Source organism: Panthera leo, chromosome E2, assembly GCF_018350215.1.
Source record: "Panthera leo isolate Ple1 chromosome E2, P.leo_Ple1_pat1.1, whole genome shotgun sequence".
NCBI classification, from domain to species: domain Eukaryota; kingdom Metazoa; phylum Chordata; class Mammalia; order Carnivora; family Felidae; genus Panthera; species Panthera leo.
Genome location: NC_056693.1, coordinates 61,108,769 through 61,127,863, shown reverse-complemented (window position 1 = coordinate 61,127,863; position 19,095 = coordinate 61,108,769). Strand labels below are relative to the sequence as shown.

Here is a 19,095-nt window from a genome sequence, read left to right as displayed (position 1 = left end):
AGGGATCCCCCTAGGGCTGCACCCTCTAGGACAGGACACGCTCTGCAGGGCCTAGGGGGCCGGGCAGGGCAGAGTCAGACATCATCACTGGACAGGACCTGGGGCCGGACCTCTTGGCCTGAAGGGCTGTCAGGAAAACCTCTTCATTCTACAGGTGGGAAATGCACAGGGGTGCCCTGAGTTGTGACAGGTGTCACCTCTGAAGAAGAGAAAGCAGGGAGCCCAGCCCAGATGCTTCAGGCAGCATCTGCCAGGGGAGGAGGGTCCCCTGGCAACCTGAGTGCCACTGAGGCAGGTGGTTTGGGCCCAACCACCCCAGAGGCCAGTTGTGGGTCTAGGGTCCATCCTAAGCTAGCATGACTTCATCCCAACTTGATGACACGTGCAAAGACCCTGTTTCCAAATATGCTCACGTGCCCAGGTTATAGGTGGACATGAATACGGGGAGACATTCAGCCCCATGAGAGGTCTCTCCATGTGGCCGCCAGCTACCCCACGGATGGCTGGATTCCAAGAGCGAACACTCCAAGACAACGAGGTATTTTAAGGACTCAACCTGGGAAACCACACAGTCACTTCCAGTCTGTGTGGAAGCAGCTGCAAAGACCCACCCTGATTCTAGTGTCACATTGAGAAGAGCCACATGCCCTAGAGCCACATGCCACAGCCACACAGAGCGAGTGCCTGGAGTCGCACACAGCAACAGAGACGAATCCCAAACAGCACCGACTGCAGACTCGAAGAAGCAGAGGGCAGAACACCATCTACTTAGAGCTGGAGGTCCTGCCCTGCAGGCTGTGCGAGGGTGCACTGAGGACGCCCATTCACCACACTCACTGGTCGTCTTTTAGGATTGGGGCTGTGGCCCTGGATGAACGCAACGTGGGGGGCCTTGCATCCGAAGACCACTATGAACTCAGCAGTGAACTGAAGAGAGTGCTTAAACTCAACCCTTCTGCACATAAGCAGAAGGTGACCAGAAGCTACCTGTCCCCTCAGGCATGGCGTGGCCCTACGGTTGGGCTCAGTACGCAGTAAGTGAAATACCTCCACGTTGGGTGGTGGCCGGCAAAATGGCTCAAGGAAATCGATCCCTCGCTTCATTACCGTGTTTTTTCCAGAAGTCCCATTTGAAGAATCTAAAAACAATATTGCAGAGCACTGCCGAGGGAAAACTCAGAGACGTTTTCCCAGGCGGGGCCAGCAAAAAAGTGTCCTGGAGAGGCGAGGGGCCCAGAAACCCAGCTGCAGGGTGCCCAGGGAGGGAGGTCTACCGAAGACCTTCCCTGCGCTGAGCTGGGACTCCCAAGGATCAAATCTCTCCCATCCCTCGTCCACCCAAGTGGCCTCAGCGCTGAGCGGAGCCCAAAGCAGAGCAAGAAAAAATGTCCCCAGGGAGTTGTGGCCGGGATCAGACCCGAGCTTCGCCGGCCTCGGCTCAGGGGCCTGGAAACGACGCTGGCCTAGTCAGGAAGGGACCTTCACGCCGCCTCAGGGACCCCCAGATGACGCGCTCACACACCAGGAAGGTGAGCCCGCGGAGAAACTGAGGCCGCCCCGCCCACCCGAGGCTGCTGTTCTAACCACGGCGAAGCTCACCTCCTTGTGTGCTGGTTGAGCGCTGGGCCGGAGCTGGGCCGCTCGAGGGGCGCCGGCGCTCCAAGCGCCTGGCTCAGAGGGAGCGGCTGCTGGGACGCACCGTTCCTCGTGTGCCCGCCCGAGCCCCGGCCCAGGGTCGGCCACCAACGGCCCCGGCGGCGCCGTGGGTAGACGGGAGACGAGGGGGCAGCTGGCCGTACAGGTGCGCGGTGCAGGTGCTCAGCTGGGCGGCACAAGGCCCCGCCCCCCGGCTCGGCCCCGCCCGTGTTAGCAGAGGGGGCTGTGCCCCGAGCAGGCCCCGCCCCGAGCGTCACGGCTGAGGCCGATGGGCGGAGCCGCAGGCGGCGGAAGAGCTCCGAGCCGAGAGGTGGGGACCCGCAGGTAGTGCGGTCGCTCGCGGGGTCCCGCAGCACTTCCTGGTGGGCGAGGCGGGGTCTCTCTGTTCGGGAGCGGGGACGCAGCTGGCGGGGTGCTGTAGGCCCTGGGGTCCGTTCAGCTGACGAGGTCGCCGGGCTGCGGGGGGGGACCATGTGGATGCTGGGTGGAGGCTCTGGGGGGCGCACAACTGGCGGGGAGAGGTCTCTGGTTCCTGACACGCGACCCCCGCCCGCCAGAATGGGCAGCAGCTCGCTGTCCGAGGACTACCGCCTGTGCCTGGAGCGTGAGCTGCGGCGCGGCCGCGCGGGCGTGTGCGGGGACCCATCGCTGCGCGCGGTGCTGTGGCAGATCCTGGTTGAAGACTTCGACCTGCACGGGGCGCTGCAGGACGACGCGCTGGCGCTGCTCACCGACGGCCTGTGGGGCCGCGCCGACCTGGCCCCCGCGCTGCGCGGCCTGGCCCGCGCCTTCGAGCTGCTGGAGTTGGCCGCCGTGCACCTGTACCTGCTACCCTGGAGGAAGGAGTTCACCACCATCAAGGTAGGGCACTGGGCCGAGAGGGCTCCCCTACCCAGGATGCTCTGTGCCGAGGTCAGAGTTCCCTGGGGGAACCTGGAAGCCTTGGGGGCAGCTCTTGGCCAAGGTCCCCCTGGACACTCGCAGGGCTGAAAACATGGTGTGGGTGGAGGCCACCCACCCTGGGTGCCTGCCTTCTGGGTCGGGCGGGGCAGAATCCTTGCTCCTCAAAACTGGAATCACTGCTCTCCCCAAAGTGGCCCCGCGGCTCCTGTAGCACAAATCCTAGGACAGGTGCACGAGAGGAACTTGAGGTTGCATGATCACTCTAATCCCTCCATGATCCCATTTATAGAGGAGTGTTGGGCGGGTGTATCCCCTATGAAGTAGGCACGAGCTGGGGACCCTGCACACCCTGGGGGTCTGGACTAAGTCCACCACTCGTTCAGGTACGCAGGCTGTGTCCAGGGCTGGCCTGACCCCTGTAGGTGAGCTGCCAGCCTGCTGAGGGGGCCGGCATTTGGCCCTCAAAGCTAATTTGGAAGAGTAGGAAGGTGCTGATGTCATTGGGCACGTGGGCGAGTCCACCTCCGCCGGTTGCCATGGCAGCGGCCGCTTTTCTGTCTCCCCCGCCCCTCTCCCCTCTCTCAAAGGGTGAGCTCTAGAGCTTTATTGCTTCATGGGGACACCTGCTGGTCAGAAGTTCAAGGGCTTTTCCATTCGGATAACGGGGCGGGAGGCACCCTTACTTCAGTGTCGGTCAGACCTGGCTGCAGTCTGGTCCTACTTCCTCTTGGCCGTGTGGCTTAGTGCAGGTTACCTAAGCTCCCTGAACCGGTTTCCTCGTCTGTCAAGCGGACACAAGAATAAGCCAGTCCCAGGTCTGTTGTGAGCCCTGAGTACGATGCTTGCACGCGGTAGTGCTCAGTCTGCGGGACGTGTCATCCTCAGCTAGAAGCAGAGGAATGCTGACAGGATCCCAGAGTGATAGAATTTTAGGACCGGGAGACCCACACGACCGTCATCCTCAAAAAATGCGACCCGGGAGGCACTTTCCTGTCTGGCGTTCCCGGGCTCTCCGCCCAGCTGCACAGTGGAGCCTCCCCACAGTACAGGTGGTGCACCCACGTGGTGGCAAGCACAGCTGGATAAAACGCGTGGCTAAGCCTCGGTCTCACGGGAAAGGCTCTCCAAGACAAGTGCAAAGGCGAGTTCAGGACGTGTTGGGGAGGCCACCTGATCGGAAGGGCAGATAAGCACCCCTATTTGTGCAGGACCAGATCTCAGCAAAGCCCCGGGGGTGACAGGAGGTGGAGGAGACCCCGAGGGAAGTGAGATTTGTTTCCCTCCCCGGCCCCAGCAACTAAAGCGGGTCTCGGGAGGTGGGCCCTAGCACGCATTGCTGAGAAGCTCCTCCCATGGGCGTGTTAGCACAGCCCGAAACTGCCCCGCTTCTGGGGTGAGGCTGGTGGCCCCTGGAGCCGGCCAAGGCCAGAATGGAGGTGAGTGTGGGCTGCTGGTGACCGGGACCCTCCTCCACAGACCTTCTCCGGGGGCTACGTGCACGTGCTGAAAGGTGCCCTCTCGGAGGACCTCCTCATCCAGAGCTTCCAGAAGATGGGTTACGTGCCCAGGGACAACCACCGCCTGACGATGGCTGCCCTGCCACCCGCCTGCCAGCTGGTGCAGGTAGCCCTGGGCTGCTTTGCCCTGCGGCTGGAGTGCGAGATCCTGGGCGAGGTGCTGGCCCAGCTGGGGACCAGCGTGCTGCCAGCGGAGGAGCTGCTGCAGGCCCGGCGGGCCAGCGCGGACGTGGCCTCCTGCGTGGCCTGGCTGCAGCAGCGGCTGGCCCGGGAAGAGGAGCCGCCGCCTCTGCCCCCCCGGGGCTCCCCAACCGTGTTCCAGACGCAGCTGGACCTATACCGGGACCTGCAGGAGGACGAGGGCTCGGAGGAGGCCAGCCTGTACGGGGGGCCCTCGCCGGGCCCCGACTCCCCTCCCCCAGAGCTGGCCTGCCGGCCTCCACTCTGGGGACAGAGCGCCAAACTGTGGGGTGCCAGGGGAGGGGCTTGGGAGCCACTAGGGGAGGCTGAGGTGCTGCCGCAGGCCAGCAGCCCGCCGTACGGGGCCTCGAAGGAGGAGCCGGAGCCAGAGCCGGACGCCTTCTCCTTCCTGTCGCTGCGCCAAGAGCTGCTAAGCAGGCCCGGAGACCCAGGGAGGTCGGGGCGGGTCAGCCCCCAGCGTGGGTACGGGCCCAGCCCCCCACCGCCCGGCTACCAAGCACACGGCTGCCTGGCTCCCGGTGCCCTGCCCACCCTGTGCTGTGACACGTGCCGCCAGCTGCACGCCCCGCACTGTGCCACCCTGCCTGCCTGCCGTCTAGGTCACACACTTCGTGTGCTGCTCGGTGACACCCAGCAGCGCCTCTGGCTGCAGCGTGCACAGGTGGACACCCTCCTCTATGATGGGCCCGGGGCCCGACCTTAGGCCCAGCCAGGCCCTGGGTCAAGTGCTTTCCAGAGAGTTTCCGTGGTGCTTCTCTGGGCCTCATCACTCCTCAGGCCTGAGCCCTGGCCACCCTGCCCCCCGGGGACTCCTGGGCACAGCAGGGTGGGGGATCCAGGCCTCACAAAGCAGGAGATGGGCTCCTGCCTTCCATGGAAAGCTCTTGCCTGGGGCTGGCCGGCTCCCCACCCCCTGCTCCCAGTGTTCCGGACTATGTCCCAACGTGCTGGGTGGAGTCTAGCTTGTGTCAGCGTCTCACCACCATGCCTACTCCCATGAAGGGCCCTCTCCCTCCTCTTTCACCCCTCCCCCAACCCACTGAAGGGGCCCAGCACCCAGCCTGTAGCTCTTGACCTATCCCTGTAAGTTGTGGTTCAGGACACGTTGCCTCCCTCTGAGCGCCCAAGGGAGATTTTCCTCACAGGGGTGTCCTTGGAGGCCCGCAGGTGACACCGTGGGCCACTGAGCACCACCATGACCAGCCCAGGGGCTCTGCCAGGTACGTGGCTGACCTAGCCTCTTGCCGATGGAACGAGCCGAGGGCTGGCCCGAGACGAACCCACGTGCCCTGGTCATCGCTGGGCTGGGAAGTTGGGCCCACACGTGGAAGAGAAACAATCCGATCTCACAGCAGAGTGTGCAGGGTCCCGAGGAGTCCAGAGAGCAGGGAGGCAGGCAGCAAGTGGGGCCCGGACAGGCTGTGCCACTCGCTTCCAGGTGGAACATGGGGCTTCTGAGCAATCAGCACCCCACAAGCCACCTTGCTGGGGCTCTCTGCTGCACAGGCTTCCCACCTGATCATTCACCCTGGGCCCAGTGGTAAAGATGGGAGCCAGGCTCTTGAGTAGCCACCTGCTCAGACAGACTCTCAGGGCACAGGCAGGCGGAACCCCTTTTCCTGGGGGGGAAGGGTCCCAGAACATACTAACCCACAGGACTGGAGGGGACAGGTGCCTGTTTCTGTGCTGGCCCCTCCTCACTGGGCACTCTGCCCGTCTGTCTGTCCCACCTCTCCTTCCCAGCACTCAGAGAACCACCTTCACGTCATGAGTCAGAACCCAAAGTTCATTAAAGGACATTGAACCTGTTCACGTCTATTAGAAAAACTTTCATCTCTCTGAGCTTCTGTTAGCCACTCATGCCCCTTCCCGTCTGGGCCTCAGTGTGGGGGCAGGGACAGGGCCCAGACCCCAGTCCATCAGGCAGGATGTGACCCACACCCGACCCCTCCTTCCCATCTGAGTGTCACCAGCCCTGCCGCTGGGGCAGGGGCGGGGGGGGGGGGGGGGGCTTACCAGAGCCTCAGACAGACCCTGGGGCCCAGGACGGGATGCAGGCAACCATGTGGGGGGTCTGCCCATCCCACGCTAGCAACACCCACTGAGATGGGCCCAGCGGCCCTTTGTTCCGGGGAAGTGAGGGCCTGAGCTTCTGCATGGCTGTAGAGGGCCAACTGTGGGCGTGGCCATGGGTCCCCAGACTGAGTGTCGGGCCCTTCTCGGGTGCACCCACCCTGCTCTTCTGGAGAAGGGGGTGCAGTCAGCTGGAGCAGCTGGTCAGTGTCAGTCAAAGGGCGAGCCGGATCCTAGCAGCGTCGTCAGCCCGGACCGCAGAGGCCTCCCGCCAGTCACGGTCACGGCTTGCAGCGCTTGCTCTGGGCCTCACACGTGGCCGGAACAGCCCGCTTGTTGCGGTGGTGGGGGAAGGTGGGCATGAGCTCCGGCTCGCAGGCTGCAGGGAGAGAGCCGTTCAGCGCCGGGTGGGCAGGGGATGGGGGAAGAGTGCGCTCCGGGTCTGAGAACCCCGCTCTGCATCTGTGATGGGCCCTGGGGTTGCGTCTTCCTCTGCTCCCATCAGAGAACAGTTTGTGTGGCCAACAAGCACCCACACCGGCCTCAGCAGGCAGCCCCTGCCCGCCCAGGGCCCACCCTCCACCTGGGCTCCACCCGGAGCCCACCACACCACCCCTTCAGGGGCTTCAGCAGCTCTGCGAGGCCGTGCCCCAACACCCCACCCTGGACTACAAGGGCCACAAGCCAAGCCACCTGTGGAGCCTGGTGGGGGTGGGGGTGGGGGTCTGGGAGACTCACGCAGGGGCTTCTCCTTGAAGTAGGAGCTTTCCAAGCCGTCTCTGGCCGTTGCCCTGGAGAGGAGGCCTTGCTGTTAACAGGACCCCCAGATGCCACTGAAGCTAGTGTCCCTCACACCTGCCCGGCTCCGCGGCCTCTGGTTCAAATGTCCCAACGACAAGAGGTGAGTGGCAAGTAGGGGACTGGGGCCCAGAAACAGATGGGAAACTCAGAACGGGCTCCGTGACCTGGGTGGGCAGAGACCGCCCAAACTGAGCGGCTGGCCCTCCGCGCCTGAGTCCGGGGGCTTCTCTGCGGCAGCGTGGCCTGTGTTGTGAAAATCCCCCTATAAAGGGCCCGGGTGTGAGGTGTCCCCACTCCTGCCCGCAGGCGAGGTCGGCACCTTTTCTTGGGGTCGTACATGAAGAGGAAGTTCAGCAGGCGCAGGCCGGCCTCCGACAGCCACGGGAACTTGTGCTTCAGGTTGTTGTACGGCTGCTTGCGCAGGCTGTACTGGCCCACCAGCGGCAGCCTGGAGAAACCCTGCGGGAAGCGGGAGGTGAAGCCGCAGGGCTTCGCGGCAGGTGAAGCCGCAGGGCTTCGCGGCAGGTGAAGCCGGCCTGGGCGGGGGGTGACGAGGGCAGAGGCCAGGCGCTCACCGGCCAGATGTTCTCACTGGGTGTCCCCAGCAGCTGTACAATCAGGTCCACCTGGTGGATCTCAGAAGTGCCGGGGAGCAGGGGCTTGTGAGCCAGCAGCTCGGCCAGGATGCACCCCACGGCCCTGCAGAGGAGAGCGGGCCTCACTTCACGCACCGGCTCGCCGCGGCCACACACCTCGGCCGAGTGCCACTCTGACGTGAGCCGCTGAGGGCAAGTGCCGCCCCACATGCCTCCCGCGTGCTGGGGTCAGGACCGGCTGGAGCTCGGGAGGTCACCACAGAACGTGACCCAGTGCCAGATGGCCTCTGTGGGTGGCGAGGGCCGGGCCTTTCTGCTGCAGAAGCTGTGTTCTCACACTTCCCCTTGGGATCCCAGATTTCTCCCCACCAGGAGCTGGCAAAGACCCCAGCCCTGCTCCGGCCCCTGCCGGCCTCTCCCCCAGGCTCTGGGAGCTGCCTTCACCCCTCACCACATGTCAATGCTGGTGGTCTGCGTGGTAGTTCCCAACAGCAGTTCGGGGGCCCGGTACCTGCAAAGAGAAATGCACTCTGCAGTCAGCCTTCCTGAGAGCTGGCCTGGGCGACCGGATGGCCAACCCCAGCTCAGGCCCCCTCTTCCCCGCAGTGCTGCAAATGTGGACGGCACGCGCGGTCACGGCAGCTGCTGCTGGACAGCCCCTGTGAGCAGCAGCGAATTCTCTATGCCACGCGGGGGCTGGCTGACACATGGCAGAAGGTGTACGATTTCCACGTCCTCTCTGTAACCACAACCCTGCTGTGCTTCTTAAAAACATGAGAAGCAACTCCAGAAAGCTGCGTCAGCCGCCCACCCTTCTGTCTGAATCAGGCTGGGTGTCCGGCTGCCTCGGGCAGGGCAGTCTCACCAGCCTAGCTGTCATCTTGCTGTCTCAGGAAGTGTCCTAGACCCAGCCTCCAGGAGTATGTGCAGCCCTCTGGGGCTTCGAGACCCTCAGGGTCCTTCTGCAGCTTTGGCCTGATCAGCGCCCCACACTTCCCTCCACCAGGGACACCTCGTCCCGACAGACTCACCAGAGCGTCACCACCTTGGGGGTCATCGGCTTCACTGGGATGCCATAGGCCCGTGCCAGGCCAAAATCCGCTGCGACAAAGGCAGAAAGACGAGGGGACAAGGGTCACCGGGGGAGGGCTAACGAGCTGCTGTGTGGGAGCCAGCCCTCAGCCTTCAGGGTGCTTGTGAGGACTGACCTGCTCCCCTGCCCAAGTGGCCACACCTCCCACAGAGCCAGCGCCCTGCACCCACCTGTCTTCACACAGCCTTTGTCAGTCATGAGCAGGTTGGAAACCTTCAGGTCCCTGTGACAGAAAGTGATCACTAGTTCCCAGGGAAGTGAGTTCCATGGGGTAATTACGTTGCCTCCTAATTGTATGTCACAGGCACACTCAAAACACTTTTCCTCCACATCCTCTGTTGGAACTTTTTAAAGTTTACTTATTTTTAGTAATCTCCACACCCAATGTGTGGATTGAACGTACAACCCTGAGATCAAGAGTCACACGCTCTCCCGACTGAGCCCATTTGAGCTTTCTGGGCACCCCCGTTTAAAACTTTTTATTATTTGTTAATTTGAAATTAAAAAAAAATTTTGTAATGTTTATTTATTTTTGAGAGAGAGAAAGAAAGCATGTGCACATGAGCAGGGAAGGGGCAGAGAGAGGGGAGAGGGAGACAGAAGATCTGAGATCTCAGCACAGAGCCCGACCAGGGGCTCAGACTCACTAACCATGAGATCTTGACCTGAGCCAAAGTCAGCCGCTTAACTGACTGAGCCACCCAGGTGCTTCTTATTTATTTTAAATATTTATCTTAGAGAGAGAGAGGGAAAGAGAGAGGGAGGGAGGGAGGGAGAGAGCATGTGCAGGGGAGGGACAGAGACAAAGGAAATCAAGAATCCCAAGCAGGCTCTGCACCATCAGTGCCAAGGCTGATGTGGGGCTTGATCCCATAAGCTGTGAGATCATGACTTGAGCTGAAACCAAGAGTCAGAAGCTTAACTGCTTGAGCCACCCGGGCGTCCCAGAACTTTTTAAAAACAGGGAAGGTGGGCAGCAGAAGGCCATCCGGCAGCTGGAGTAGCAGAGCTCTCAGTAACTTCCTCAGGAAGTGGCAGAGCCAGGCAGCAAGCCCAGGCCTAACTTCCTCCCGTGCCCATCCCCACCCAGGGCTGCACCGGCTGCTCCAAGATACAAGAAACCACTGCTGTGGGCCTGGAAGATCCCCCACTCCATCCTCTTCCAGTCGTAGCATTTTCTCGTGCGTAACGAGGCTCCAGGAGGGATCTGTCCACACAGTCAGTCCCCCAGGTGGAAAGCAGGTGCTGTTTGGGCCTGGATCCTGCCCCAAGGAACAGTTAGAGAAATGCACCGAAGCCAGGTCACCTTTCCCCTGCGTCATGAGGGCACATTTGTCGCTTCGGCACCCCCCGCCCCGATGATGCCATCCCTCACCACCTGAGGCCCCTCCTACCTGTGGATGATGAAGTTCTGGTGCAGGTACTGAAGTCCTCGGAGCACTTGAAGGACAATGCACTTGACCTACACAAAGGCAGAAGGCATCAGTTAAGGTGATACACGTTTGGCGCAAATGTGGACGTGCACCTGCTCCGCGGCCCCCAGCCTCACACCTGGGCCTCCGAGAACGGTGTCGGCATGTTCTCCAGAAGGCTGGCCAGGTCTTGCTCACAATAACCCATCACCAGAAAGATGCTGGAAGGAAAGGGGAAACACACGGAGGCTCGCACGTCCTCCTAGGCCACAGGACCCTCCCCGACTGCGGGAAGGACGAACTGTGCTTGGGGAAAGCACAGGGAGGGGACGGGCAGGGCGGGCTCAGCAGACTGCGTACCTCTCCAGGTGGTTCCCAACAACCACCTCCTTCAGCTCCACGATATTCGGATGGCGAAGGCGAAGAAGCAGTGTGATCTCCCGAAGGCTGCTGATGGGGACCCCTGCAGGCAAACCTGCAACTCAGCAACCCCACCCCCGCACACAAGGACCCCTGCGACCAGACCTGCAACTCAGCAACCCCCACCCCCGCACACAAGGACCCCTGCGACCAGACCTGCAACTCAGCAACCCCCACCCCCGCACACAAGGACCCCTGCGACCAGACCTGCAACTCAGCAACCCCCACCCCCGCACACAAGGACCCCTGCGACCAGACCTGCAACTCAGCAACCCCCACCCCCGCACACAAGGACCCCTGCGACCAGACCTGCAACTCAGCAACCCCCACCCCCGCACACAAGGACCCCTGCGACCAGACCTGCAACTCAGCAACCCCCACCCCTGCACACAAGGACCCCTGCGACCAGAACTGCAACTCAGTAACCCCCACCCATGCAACCAGACCTGCAACTCAGCAACCACAAGCCCTGCAGACAAGGACCCAAGCAACCAGACATGACCTCAGCAACCCCACCCCCTGGAGACAAAGACCCCTGCAACCAGACCTGCAAATCAGCAACCCCCACCCCCCGCACACAAGGACCCCTGCAACCAGACCTGCAACTCAGCAACCCCCACCCCTGCACACAAGGACCCCTGCGACCAGAACTGCAACTCAGTAACCCCCACCCATGCAACCAGACCTGCAACTCAGCAACCACAAGCCCTGCAGACAAGGACCCAAGCAACCAGACATGACCTCAGCAACCCCACCCCCTTGAGACAAAAACCCCTGCAACCAGACCTGCATATCAGCAAACCACCCCCCCCCCACCCCCACCCCACCCCCGCCGGAGACAGGGACCCTTGAAACTAGACCTGCAAATCAGGAACACCCACCCTTGTAGACAAGGACCCCTGTAACCAGACCTGGCCTCAGCAACCCCCACCCCTGCAACCAGAACTGCAACTCAGCAACCCCCACCCCTGCACACAAGGACCCCTGGGACCAGACCTGGCCTCAGCAACCCCCAGCCCTGCAAAGAAGGACCCCTGGGACCAAACCTGGCATCAGCAATCCCCACCACTACAGGCAAGGACCCCTAAAACCAGACCTGGCCTCAGCAACCCCCAACCCTGCACACAAGGACCTTTGCAACCAGACCCGGCCTCAGCAACCCTCACCCCTGGAGACAAGGATCCCTGAAACTAGACCTGCAACTCAGCGACCCCCACCTCTGCAGACAAGGACCCCTGCAAGCAGACCTGGCCTCAGCGACCCCCACTCCTGCAAACTCCTGCAGCCAGGCCTGCAACTCAGCAACCCCCACCCCTGCAGACAAGGACCCCTGAAACTCAGCAACCCACACCCCTGCAGACAGACCTGCAATTCAGCAACCCCCACCCCTGCAACCAGACCTATAACTCAGCAACCCACACCCCTGCAGACAGACCTGCAACTCAGCAACCCCAAGCCCTGAAGACTAGGACCCCTGAAATTAGACCTGCAACTCAGGATGCCCACCCCTGCACAGAAGGACTGCTGCAACCAGACCTGGCCTCAGCAACCCCCACCCCTGCAACCAGAACTGCAACTCAGCAATCCCCACTCCTGCACACAAGGAACCCTGTGACCAGACCTGGCCTCAGCTACCCCCACCCTTGCACACAAGGACCCCTGGGACCAGACCTGGCCTCAGCAACCCCCAGCCCTGCACACAAGGGTCCCTGTAACCAGAACTGGCCTCATGAACACCCACCCCTGCATACAAGGTCCCCTACAACCAGACCAACAACTCAGGTACCCCCAACCCTGCACACAAGGATCCCTGCAACCAGACCTGGCCTCAGCAACCCCCAGCCCTGCAAAGAAGGACCCCTGGGACCAAACCTGGCATCAGCAATCCCCACCACTACAGGCAAGGACCCCTAAAACCAGACCTGGCCTCAGCAACCCCCAACCCTGCACACAAGGACCTTTGCAACCAGACCTGGCCTCAGCAACCCTCACCCCTGGAGACAAGGACCCCTGAAACTAGACCTGCAACTCAGCGACCCCCACCTCTGCAGACAAGGACCCCTGCAAGCAGACCTGGCCTCAGCGACCCCCACTCCTGCAAACTCCTGCAGCCAGGCCTGCAACTCAGCAACCCCCACCCCTGCAGACAAGGACCCCTGAAACTCAGCAACCCACACCCCTGCAGACAGACCTGCAACTCAGCAACCCCTACCCCCACATCCAGACCGGTAACTCAGCAACCCCCACCCCTGCAACCAGACCTATAACTCAGCAACCCACACCCCTGCAGACAGACCTGCAACTCAGCAACCCCAAGCCCTGAAGACTAGGACCCTTGAAATTAGACCTGCAACTCAGGATGCCCACCCCTGCACAGAAGGACCGCTGCAACCAGACCTGACCTCAGCAACCTGCACCCTGCAGACAAGGACCCCTGGAACTAGACCTGAAACCCATCAAGCACCACTCCTCCAGACAAGGACCCCTGCAACCAGACCTGCAACTCAGGAACCCATCTGCTGCAGACGAGGACCCCTGAAACTAGACCTGTTACTCAGCAACCTCCACCCCTGTAGACAAGGACCCCTGCATCCAGACTTGCAACTCAGCAACCTCCAACCCCGAGAACGAAGACCCCTGAAATTAGACCTGCAACTCAAAACCCCCCACCCCTGCAACCAGACCTGCAACTCAGCAGCCCTACCCCTGCAGACAAGGACCCCTGAAACTAGACCTGCAAATCAGGAACCCCCACCCCTGCAGACAAGGACCCTTTAAACTAGACCTACAACTCAGCAACCCCCACCCCTGCAGACAAGGACCCCTGAAATTAGACCTGCAATTCAGTAACCCCCCACCTGCAACCAGACCTGCAAACAGCAGTCCCCACCCCTGCCAACAAGGACCTCTGAAATTAGACTGCAAATCAGGAACCCCCACCCCTGCACGCAAGGACCCCTGCAACCAGACCTGGCTTCAGCAACCCCCACCCCTGCAACCAGAACTGCAACTCAGCAATCCCCACCCCTGCACACAAGGAGCCCTGAAACTAGACCTGCAACTCAGAAACTCCCAGCCTTGGAGACAAGGACCCGTGCAACCAGACCTGCAACTCAGCAACCCCCAACCCTGCACACAAGGACCTCTGCGATCAGGCCTGGCCTCAGCAATCCCCACCCCTGTAGACAAGGACCCCTGCAACCAGACCTGCAACTCAGGAACACCCACTCCTGCAGAAAAGGACCCCTGAAACTTAGCAACCCACACCCCTACAGACAAGGACCCCTAAAACTAGACATGCAACTCAGGAACCCGACTGCTGCAGACGAGGACCCCTGAAACGAGACCTGCTATTCAGCAACCTCCACCCCTGTAGACAAGACCCTGCAACCAGACCTGCAACTTGGCAACCCTCATCCCTACGACACACCTGCACCTCAGCAACCCCCACGCCTGCTTCCAGACCTGCAACTCAGCTACCCCCACCCCTGAGAACAAGGACCCCTGAAATTAGACTGCAACACAGGAATCCCTACCCCTGTAACCAGAGCTGCAACTCAGCAGCCCCCACCCCTGCAGACAAGGACCCCTGAAATTGGACCTGTAACTCAGCAACCCCACCCCTACAAAGATCCCTAAACCAGACCTGCAACTCAGCAACCCCCACCCCTGGAGACAAGGACCCATGCAACCAGACCTGTAACTCAGCAAGCCACACCCCTGCAGACAAGGACCCCTGAAACTCAGCAACCCACACTCCTGCAGACAGACCTGCAACTCAGCAACCCCCACTCATGAATCCAGACTTGCAACTCAGCAACCCTCAGCCCTGCAGACCAGGACCCTTGAAATTAGGCCTGCAACTCAAGATGTCCCACCCCTGCTCACAAGGATCCCTGCAACCAGACCTGGCTTCAGCAACCCCCACCCCTGCAGGCAAGGACCCCTGCAACCAGACCAGCAACTCAGGAACCCAACCGCTGCAGATGAGGGCCCCTGAAACTAGACGTGTTACTCAGCAACCTCCACCCCTGCAGACAAGGACCGTTGCAGCCCTGCAACTCAGCAACCTCCACCCCTGAGAACGAGGACCCTGAAATTAGACCTGCAACACAAAAACCCCCACCCCTGCAACCAGACCTGCAACTCAGCAGCCCCACCCCTGCAGACAAGGACCCCTGAACTAGACCTGCAAATCAGGAACCCCCACCCCTGCAGATAAAGACCCCTTAAACTAGACCTGGAACTCAGCAACCCCCACCCATGCAGACAAGGACCCCTGAAATTAGACCTGCAACTCAGGAACCCCGACCCCTGCAGAAAAGAATCCATGCATCCAGACTGGTAACTCAGCAACACCCACCCCTGCAGACAAAGACCCCTGAAACTAGACCTGCAAATCAGGAACCCCCACCCCTGCAACCAGACCTGCAATCAGCAGCCCCCACCCCTGCAGACAAGGACCTCTGAAATTAGACCTGCAAATCAGGAACCCCCACCCGTGCACATAAGGACCCCTGCAACCAGACCTGGCCTCAGCAATCCCCATCGCTGCACACAGGATCCCTGTAACCAGACTTGGCCTCAGGAACCCCCACCCCTGCATACAAGGTCCCCTACAACCAGACTTGCAACTCAGCAATCCCCACTCCTGCACACAAGGAATCCTGTGACCAGACCTGGCCTCAGCTACCCCCACCCTTGCACACAAGGACCCCTGGGACCAGATATGGCTTCAGCAACCCCCACCCCTGCACACAAGGATCCCTGTAACCAGACATGGCCTCAGGAACGCCCCCCGAATACAAGGTCCCCTACAACAAGACCTGCAACTCAGCTACCCCCACCCCTGCACACAAGGACCTCAGCGATCAGACCTGGCCTCAGCAACCCCCACCCCAGGCCAGAAGGAACCTTGGGCAACCGGCAGCTTTCTACCCCTCCCACTTTGAGCTCACCGTCCTTCTCTTTGTCCATCCGCACTTTCTTCAGGGCAACAATCTCATCCGTCTGGGTGTCCCGGGCCCTATCTGGAATGGAAACTCATCCATGATGGAATGATCAAATAGGCTTGATCCCACATCACCCACCCTTGTGCCACACAGGGGCCTCGTTCAGAACCCTGCGGGTTCCCTCTCCCTTCTTTGATAACCGGATGCCCATTGACACTAGGTCCTCACCATGCAAGCAGCACCCACATCCCCACCAGACACAGGCTCTCTGGGGGAGTCCTCTCATCTAACCTGGGTAGAGGGTGCTACTTACAACAGGCTCCCTCTCAGTGTTTCTCCTTAGAGTCAGGATGGGGTCACTGCTCTGCTCTCTGTTGTTACTATGTTCTAACGGCAAATAAGATACTTTATCCAGGAAAAAATCCCTTATATTGTGCCAAGGAGGCTCCTCAAAGCCCTGTGCTAAAGTGCGCAGCTTCCAAACCCCAGTAGTATAAGGTATACCAACATCTCAGCTGCCACAGGCCGCAGCCCCGGCTGCTTCTGGAAGTTCTGCATTTTGCTCTAACAGTTGCCCCAACTTGCAGGTCATGGTTGCAAATGCAATTTGAATAAATTACATTTATCCAGACATGGTGTGGAATTTATGGTAAATACACCACGGATCCGAGTTCACTTGTAGAAATTCTGCCCTGGCTGTGGAGCAATGGGTGTTAAGTTCCTTAACTGCTGGGACAGTCCCCTGAACCCCAGACCTCCCATCTTGGCCACTCACAGACAATGCCATAGGTGCCTTCCCCGATGCGGTTCAGCTTCTCAAACTCCTTCACACTCCGGCACCGTCCCAACTGAAAGACAGAGGTGCTGGCAGTGCAGGGATTGGCCAGCTAACGAACAACTAAAGATGGACGTTTCACATTTAATTTGCACCAGGGAGCTCACTCATGTCTTGCTCACCAAACAGAAAGACAAGCACGCACTTGGGCTTTTCAAATGAGAAAAGGGGGACGACGTTACTGGGCGAGCAGACACTTCGAATGCATTATCACAGATAGCCTGTTCCCTTCCAATCCCACGGTCCAGATGTATGCTGCCTGGAAACAATAACCACTGGCCATGGATAGTTAAAATTAATTAAAATGAGTATTTCATTTCCTCACTTGCCATGTGTGTCGTGCTCCACACTGCTATGTGGCTCACGGTAACCATACTGGACGAGTCAGAAAGCAACATTTCCACGATCACAAGAGGAATAGTGAGCAGCATTGGTCTAAATTATGCTTTGGAGACGGACAAAGCTCCTAGATCCTCACAAAGCACCTATCAAACGCAGTGGAAACTCATCTGTGGCAGAGACGAGCCATCCCCAACATCCACACGGTACTTTTTCTAGTTAGGAAACACTGTCCAGTGGCGTGAGGCCAACCTGTTGGTAGCTGGATTTCTCAGCCTCCCTTGCAGCTAGGTCTGTCCATTTGACTCAATTTTGGCCAATGGGATGTGAGCAGAAAGGACCAAGGCCTCAAGGAAGGGACTTCCCGGTCAAAGGAAGTTGGTTGCCACCCACTCCTTTTTGCTCCTGAAGCAGGGTGGGGTTTGAATGACGTGGAGGTAGATCTACAAGGCAGACAGCTTGAGAGCCTGATCCACCTCGTGGAAAATAGCTGCCTCTCTCTGGAAAGTTAGGGGAGGGAGGAAGAAAGTCCTGTACTTCAGCCACTTTATTTAGGGGTTCCTGTCCTAGCAGAGAGCCCGTACCCTGATACACCTTTGTAATGCAGTACTTTGGTAGATGGACCGAATGGGCATGTCTCTTTGGGTCCAGGAAGCACATGTGGCAAGTTTCAAATTCCAACAGTCTCTCTCTGGCCTTGCTGCCTCTATTCTCTCCCCAGCCCCTGCCTTCCATCTCCTCCCTTCCCACCACCTCTGGAACCAGGTCAGAATCACCCAGACTGAGCCCTTCCACGATCTCACCTCAGCCTCCTCTGCGCACCAGTGCTGTCTCACATCCTCTCTCCCGGGGGAACCCCTGGTGCTTCCTAGTCACACCGTGTCTCTTTTCTCCGTGACGTCGCGTCTGCCGCTCTCTAAATCTGGCATGCCAGGCCCCTTTGTCTCTGCACGTCAACACATGCACACTTACTAGCCTAGTCACACTTACTAGCCTGGCAGAGACGCCACCTTTGTACAGATTTCTTTTTCTTTTTTACTGTTTATTTATTTTTGAAGGAGAGAGAGAGGGACAGACTAAGCATGAGTGGGGGACGGGCAGAGTGAGAGAGGGAGACAAAGGATCCGAAGCCGGCTCCAGCCTCTGAGCTGTCAGCATAGAGCCCGCGGCAGCTCTGGAACATGAGCCATGAGATCATGATCTGAGCCAAAGTGTCCCATGCTTAACCGACTGAGCCACTCAGGCGCCCCCACACAAATTTCTTTTACAAAAAGTTCCCCCCAGCTGCAAACAATTCTTTCCCTAAAATCCCGATACTTTCATATCTTGAAGCACCTACTATTGTGTACTCTGTCCTCATCTGGGTATGTCCCAGCTCCCCTCCGACAGGTTTCCCCTCACTGCTGCACCGTACCCGGAAAGCTGCGCGCACCTGCTGTGTGTGTGAGTGACGTATAACGGCCAGCGACTGCTGCAGGTGGCTCTAGGTGCGCGCTCCGCCAGGGTGCTAATGACGCTTACCGGCTTCTCAGCACCAGTAAGTAGTTAAAACACCAGGGTTCAAACCTGCACCTGCACCTACACGAGCCGTCTCCCTTGGTAAAACCACTCCACACCCCTAAGCTTCACTTTCCTCACCTTTATAAAGGCTCGCCGAGAGGACTAAACGACAGTAACACACGCAGAAGCCTCGCACAGAGCAAGACACAAATGGAAGCTACCGGGTGTCAGGCGGGGCCCGGCCACATCCATTTAAAGCCGAGGGAGACCACGCCTCCAACTCTTTCCACAGGCCAACTCCCCCCTGACACAAGGGGCTCCCGGGTCAGCCTGCAAAGCCCGGCCCCGGCGCAAAACGAAGGGACGCCCGCGGTAGAGCCCAGAGCCTGTTCTTCCAGAGGAGGCCGGCTGCTTGACAGCCCGCCCGTCCCTCGGCGGAGCGCGACTGGCCCCGCGGTCCGCCACCAGCCCAGGCCCTCGGCCCCGGAGCATCGCCGCCGGTTTCCGCGCCGGCCGCGAGGAACTCTGGGACTGTCGTTCCCGCCCGCGGCGGCGGCAACCTCAACGCTTCAGCGCGACACTAAGGGGCTCCAGGGCGTTTCGGTCCCGCCCTGCCCCCGGCGGAGCTACGGCGAGCGGCCCCCCGTCGCACCCTGTGTTCTGGAGGCACCGTGAAGTAGCCGTCCTTACGGATACACTTCAAACGGATCTGCTCGGGCTCTGACTCCGGGTCCCCCATGCCGAGCGCGGCGCCCTGCTCCCCGTGTGCGCAGGCGCAAACGAGGTTCTTGCGCGCT

General features: G+C 60.1%; 2 protein-coding genes across 11 annotated transcripts; one reads left to right on the top strand and one right to left on the bottom strand.

Moving 5' to 3' along the window:
• The first annotated feature begins 1,875 nt into the window (after positions 1-1,875).
• SPATA2L (spermatogenesis associated 2 like) lies at positions 1,876-6,105 on the top strand. Of its 3 annotated transcripts, none has more exons than XM_042920774.1 (3): positions 1,876-1,980; positions 2,214-2,517; positions 4,036-6,105. In XM_042920774.1, exons 1-3 carry the CDS (start codon positions 1,925-1,927, stop codon positions 4,978-4,980), a joined length of 1,305 nt encoding a protein of 434 aa, XP_042776708.1. In that variant the 5' UTR covers positions 1,876-1,924; the 3' UTR covers positions 4,981-6,105. The 3 variants fall into 3 exon arrangements, with proteins under 3 accessions (XP_042776708.1, XP_042776709.1, XP_042776707.1); XM_042920775.1 differs by having other exon boundaries at positions 1,939-1,966; XM_042920773.1 differs by having other exon boundaries at positions 1,958-2,517.
• Positions 6,106-6,268: 163 nt separating this feature from the next.
• CDK10 (cyclin dependent kinase 10) lies at positions 6,269-19,083 on the bottom strand. 8 transcript variants are annotated; one of them, XM_042920780.1, is made up of 13 exons: positions 18,951-19,083; positions 16,400-16,472; positions 15,631-15,702; positions 10,613-10,715; positions 10,392-10,473; positions 10,235-10,302; positions 9,011-9,063; positions 8,779-8,848; positions 8,199-8,258; positions 7,727-7,850; positions 7,471-7,610; positions 7,089-7,141; positions 6,269-6,729 (listed from the first exon to the last, which is right to left on the bottom strand). In XM_042920780.1, exons 1-13 carry the CDS (start codon positions 19,035-19,037, stop codon positions 6,632-6,634), a joined length of 1,083 nt encoding a protein of 360 aa, XP_042776714.1. In that variant the 5' UTR covers positions 19,038-19,083; the 3' UTR covers positions 6,269-6,631. The 8 variants fall into 8 exon arrangements, with proteins under 8 accessions (XP_042776714.1, XP_042776715.1, XP_042776722.1 ...); XM_042920781.1 differs by having other exon boundaries at positions 7,489-7,610; XM_042920788.1 differs by having other exon boundaries at positions 18,989-19,039.
• Positions 19,084-19,095: the final 12 nt, after the last annotated feature.